The sequence below is a fragment of the Aulonocara sp. 'chitande type north' Nkhata Bay genome, linkage group LG14 (assembly GCF_057382095.1).
Source record: "Aulonocara sp. 'chitande type north' Nkhata Bay isolate Kocher_YH1m ecotype deep benthic linkage group LG14, A_spYH_male_GT1.1, whole genome shotgun sequence".
NCBI lineage: Eukaryota > Metazoa > Chordata > Actinopteri > Cichliformes > Cichlidae > Aulonocara > Aulonocara sp. 'chitande type north' Nkhata Bay.
In genome coordinates, this window is record NC_141357.1 from 12346731 (window position 1) to 12352509 (window position 5779).

General features: G+C 49.6%; 1 protein-coding gene across 1 annotated transcript; it reads right to left on the reverse strand.

Moving 5' to 3' along the window:
- Window positions 1-2079: 2079 nt before the first annotated feature.
- Window positions 2080-4259, reverse strand: LOC147314229 (uncharacterized). The gene is made up of 2 exons (XM_086262725.1): window positions 4138-4259; window positions 2080-2818 (listed from the first exon to the last, which is right to left on the reverse strand). The coding sequence occupies exons 1-2, from the start codon at window positions 4257-4259 to the stop codon at window positions 2110-2112; spliced, it is 831 nt and encodes a 276-aa protein (XP_086118851.1). The 3' UTR covers window positions 2080-2109.
- Window positions 4260-5779: the final 1520 nt, after the last annotated feature.

The following is a 5779-nucleotide window of genomic DNA, read 5'->3' on the forward strand; positions in this document are numbered from 1 at the left end:
CTCGGAGCTTTGGACCTGCACCTGGGTCATCTAACTGCAGCTGCCTTAGTTGTGTTCGGTCCTCTAACAAAAGGGGAGGCTGGGCACGAAGATCCATGCCCCACATGACAGCATGCTCCGGCAAGATTTCAATAGGAGGACCCTCTGGTGCAGGCAGTGGGTTGCGAGACAGAGCGTCTGGCACCCTGTTGTGTACCCCCGCCTTGTGTACGATGGTAAAGTCAAAGTCCTGCAAGCGCAGGGACCACCGCCCCAACCGGCCAGTAGGGTTTGGGCGTGACATCAGCCACTTAAGGCTGTTGTGGTCAGTCAAGACCGTTACATGAAGCCCTTCCACATAGGGACGAAAGTGTTCTAAAGCCCAAATCACAGCCAGACACTCCTTTTCTGGCGTAGAGTATGGTTTCTCTGCCTTGTGAAGAGCTCGACTCGCGTAAGCGACCGCTACTTCCCTACCCTCTGCATCCTTCTGCATTAAGGCCGCCCCCAAGCCAAGGTCACATGCATCCGTATGGATGAAGAAAGGCCGGGAAAAGTCAGGGAGTGACAGGACAGGCGCTGTCGCAATGCTCTGTTTCAGGAAGTCCATGGACTCCTGACACCTGTCATCCCACTGAAAGGTAACATCCTTCCTTGTCAGGGCGTGCAGAGGTTCTGCATGGCGAGCATATTCCTTTACGAATCTGCGGTAGTATCCCGTCAGACCGAGAAATTGCCGCACCTGTTTCATTGAGGACGGAGTTCTGAACTGCATCACAGCCTTGATTTTGTCATCGTCCGGTTTAATGCCATCCGGGGTAACCCGGTAGCGCAGGAAGGTGAGCTCCTTCAGGCAGAACTGGCATTTCTTAAGCTTCAACGAGAGACCCGCAGACCTAAGTCTCTCAAGGACCTCCCGCAGGTCCAACAAATGCTGTTCAAAGGTAGGGGACACAACCACAATGTCGTCCAGATATACAGCACATGTCTTGTAAACAAGGCCGCTGAGGACGTTGTGCATCAGCCTCTGAAAGGTGGCTGGTGCGTTGCAGAGGCCGAAAGGGAGCACGCGAAACTGAAACAGCCCACAATGGGAAACAAAGGCTGTTTTAGGACGTGAGTCCCCTGAGACCGGCACCTGCCAGTAACCCCTCGCCAGGTCCAATGTTGAAATGAATCGACCTCTCGCTAGGAAGTCGAGAGACTCATCGACCCGCGGTAAGGGGTATGAGTCCTTCCGAGTCACCTGGTTCAGCCCCCTAAAGTCCACACAGAACCGTGGGTCAGCGCCCAACCTGTTAACGATCACGACAGGTGCGGCCCAGGGGCTCATGGACGGTTCAATTATGCCATCTTCCAGCATTTTCTGGACCTGCTCTTCAATGAGTTGTTTCTTTGCAGGGGAGGTGCGGTATGGGGGGAGGTTAATAGGCCTCGCATCTCCCGTGTCGATCACATGTTCAGTTAAAGACGTGCGGCCCAAATGACCATCAAACATGCAGCTAAATTGTTCAAGGAGGACAACTAATAGTTCTCTCTGACTATCTGTTAGGTTTGCCTCCAGAGCTTTGGTCTCCAGCGAGGGCTCTACCATGTCAAGCGTCATAATGACATTATCATCGCTCAACAGATCAACTGAGCAACCCTCCTCTTCATCCGCGCCTGGGCATGGACTGTCGTCCATAACTACGGTTCTCGAGGGGATGTGGATTGTCAAAGAGGCCCTGCTCATAAAGTCCATCCCTAAGACAAAGGGGGACGACAAGTTGCGGATGACAGCAAACCGGTGATAAAACCTTTTGTTCAAGAACCCTATGGGCAGCCATGTAACACCCTCCGGGAGACAGCGAGCACCGTCTACTAGGCTCACCGGTGGACCCATCCACTGGTGGGTCCTGCTGGGAGACAAGTTGTTCTCCAAAATGAGTTCAGCCCGCACAGCAGACAGGGATGCCCCTGTATCTAGCGTAGCGTTCACTGCCACCGAGTTGAAGTTAATTTTGGCTTTCAGTGGGGTGTTCCAGTGTGCTCCAGACTCTACATCTTCCATGTGCCCCACAATGCCTTGCACAATCTGGTGGGCATCATGCGGGCGAGGCATACTTTGTGAATGGGGGGAGGGCTGCCTCATTAAAATGTCCTCCCCCCCCGGGGGTTTCCCGACTGCTGACTGGCCGCACGAGCTGCCGGCAGTGAATCCAGCCCCTCAGCATCGGCTAGTTCCAGGCCCGGTGGTGGTCCTGGAAGAGGTCGGTGGGAGGTTGCCCTGGGTCTGGCAGCACCTCGTTCTTTTGGGGCAACCCAGGTGCAACTTGGGCACGTGCGTGTGGTAAACCCTGGGCGGGAGCATTTAAAACAATGTGGTTCTCTCGCGCTTGCAACACTAGGAGATGAAGTAGGGGTTGAGCGGCCAACTGGACCTAAGGCTGTGTGGAGCTCGTGCGCGCGAAGCAGTAGGTCCATAACCGACGGGACCGGCGTACCGTACAACGCAACCCGATATTTCTCCAATGAATGTTTACATATGAGCTCGATCTGTTCATGCTCCGGCGGCGGGCACCTTAGCTTATTAAACTCACCGAGCATGTGAGCTACAAACGTTGGGAGGGGCTCCTCTAGTGATTGGACGCGATCGAGGATGCCCCGCCAAACGTGCTCTTGGTTATCAGCTGACACAAACACTGATTCAAAAAGTTGGTAAAAATGTGCCCATGTAGTAATGTGAGAGCTGAGGGCCCTAAACCATTTACTGGGCTCTCCCTTGAGGAAGTGAGGGAGCTCACTCAGAACCTGCGAGTCGGTTAGGCGCAGCGACGATCTGTAGCTATCCAGCCTGTGTCTGGGTGGGACGCCATTTCAAAAGTATGGCCGAAACCACTCTCTCTCTCACAAAAGTTATGGCAAAGTGAAAGAGCGTTCCCACAGAGTACCTAAGCGTTAATATCCATCAGACAGAGAGCGTCCGTGCACACTCTGATGCTTCACACAAAACAAAACGTCCCTCTGGATGAACACTGAGTCAAAGTCACTGTAGCGTTAGCCTTAGCTTTAGCACCGCCGATGTCGTAACGGTCCAATAGCACTGAGTTAGCGGTCCGACGGACCGTACAGTTACTCACGGAGTACTCCCCCTCGCAGGCGAGCGTGTCAAGCGATGGGTCGGCGCTCTTCCATGCCTGCAAATGTCGTTGAAATCCCGGGGGGTCGGCTCCTTCACGGGGTCCTATCGGCCCGGCCAATACAGCCAGACGAAGAGAAAAAAAAAAAACACGCCACCTCAGCCGAAGTGTCGATCGTTGAAAAACACGGGAAAAACATCCGAGCCCACCGTCTGTCGGTCCGGATGACGATGAAGATCCAGAGAACAATGTTCGGGCGCCACTTTGTAACAGCAGTCTGGCGAGGAAGGAGCGGCTAGCCGGTCCAGCGGGCATGTGGTGTGGAGGTTAGCCGGATAACACGGAACCAGTCGGTTAAATCCAATAACAGACCTTTATTCGCCGTCAGCAACATTACACTTTATAAGCCAGGTCTCCTCGGCTGTACTTGTCCGAACCTACATGCGCGGGGATTGGTACCACCAGCGCCAGCTTGTCACAACAGTAAGTAAGGTGCTTTCTTGGAGCATGGAACATGAGCAGCATGAAATGGCTGCCGCTAACAACTCACACACCCACTAGGAGACCCCCACAGCTACTACAATAGTTGGGCAACCCCCCCTAGTGGTGCTATAACCCAAAAGGTTTGTTACAACAGGCGCCACAAACACATGCTCACAGACATGTGAAAGCACAGACGTGCCACAGGTCTGCACCCGAACACACCATCACAAAAACACAGAGAGGTTCACCTTTAGTGTGAAGGTGAGGGGCTCGCCTCCCCCAGCATCCACCAGTCAATCAAAAAGCCACACCCCTAACTTTTCACCTTAAAATCTAAATGTATGAATCTATTGTTAGCATGAATGAGAAATGAGAGAGAAAAACGAAACTCACACATAGGCCCAGTCCCAGTCCACCCTTGTTACTGAGCTCTCACAGACTTAAACTACATTACCTGTGTGTGCTGCTGGAGTGTTTGAGTGTGTGAGTACACGAGGGCTCAAACTGGTAGGAGCAGGAATGGAACAGCACTTTGTGACACATCCAGTGATGTTACCGTGTGAGTGCCAAACCGTGTTGTTTACTGCTGTGGTTTGGGACATTTTTACATCGACATGTTCTACTTTCTTCACAGCCAAAGAAGCTGAAGGATGACTGTCTGAGTTGAACATCATCCATGATTGTGTCTTACAGGGAGGACCAGCTGTAACTGCCTAATAATCATCACTTCACTTGATTTTGTTAGAACATCAGAATTAGGGAAGAAAAATACGAGTGAATGAATAACTAGGCATGTAATAAAGCATACGCTTTGATTTCATGTAAATATTGTATTTGGTTGCACCTCATGTGCTTGTGTGTTTACCTTCATTCTGTAAGCTTCCCTGCAACCACTTGTTTGACACCAGAGTACTATGAATTGTGGGTACTTCCCTCAGGCAAACTCTGCAGAAACATGGACTTGTGGAAAAGTGTGCATAAATGGTTCAAAATATCTTCCAGATAGCTCTTATGCACTTGACAATTTGACAATCCAATCCACCAATCCCTCACTAAGTTGGTAGGAACTCGCCTCAAAGTCTGTGAGTGTGGACCATCAAAGTCACACAGGGAGGAAACACCTGAACTTAAAAAGTCAAATAAATCAGAAACAGTATCAAAAACCATAAACCGGGACGTGATGTAAGTGTCATGGGGTTGTTAGAGATCCAAGCCTAAAAAATGTTTTAATGCTTCTATCACATCACAACATTTGCTTCAAAGTGCTTTATATTGAAAGTAAAGACCCTCAAATAATACAGAGAAAACCTCAGCAAACAAACAACCCCTTTGAGCAAGGACTTGGCAACAGTGGGAAGAAAAAACTCCCTTACAACAGGAAGGAACCAACAGCAGAACCAGGCTCAGGGAGGGCCAGCCAAGGATTACAGATATGTTTGGACACACTCCTCAATTTTCAGAGGCTCAAAAGTAATTGGACATGCTGACATAAATGTATAAATAAACAGTGTATTTAATGCTTGGATGAAAATCCTTTGCTGCCTCCCTGCAGTCTAAGACCCAAGGACATCAGCAGATGCTGTGTTTCCTCCTTCGAGATGCTCTGACAGTTTTGTATTTGATAACTAAAAAGCTGCTCTGACATCAGCTGACTTACTTGGCCATTGAAGAATATCCCATTTCTGCCCCGTATATGTCATCCTGCTGCTTCTATCAGCAGTCACCATCAATAAACACTCGTGACCTGATTTCGTTGGCAGCCACACATGCTCGTGTCATAATGCTAACAATGTGGTCATAACAAAAAATGTGGTATGCTTCGAGTCATGAGCTGTTTCTCTTTCTCCATGTTTTTCCTTTTCTAAAGTGTAACAAGTGCTTTAGATGTTATTGGAAACTCACTGTATTTCCATTCTCCAGTCTCTTTATTGTAGACTTCTGCAGTGATTTCTTTGAGTTTGTTCTTGACTTGGTTTGATTTTGTGAAGCTATTTTGCTTAACCGTGGAAATAATTCTGCCACGATGCACTTCAGTTGTCCTCTGTGGTCTTTCTGGTGTTTCGGTGTGCAACAGATTGAATGTGCCAGAAGGTTTTGCTGTCTCTCTGATAGCTTTGTTTTGTGTTTTCAGCTTAATGATGGCCTCCCTCTCTTGCGCTGACATCTCTTTGGGCCTCATCTTTCACATTATAGTGAAA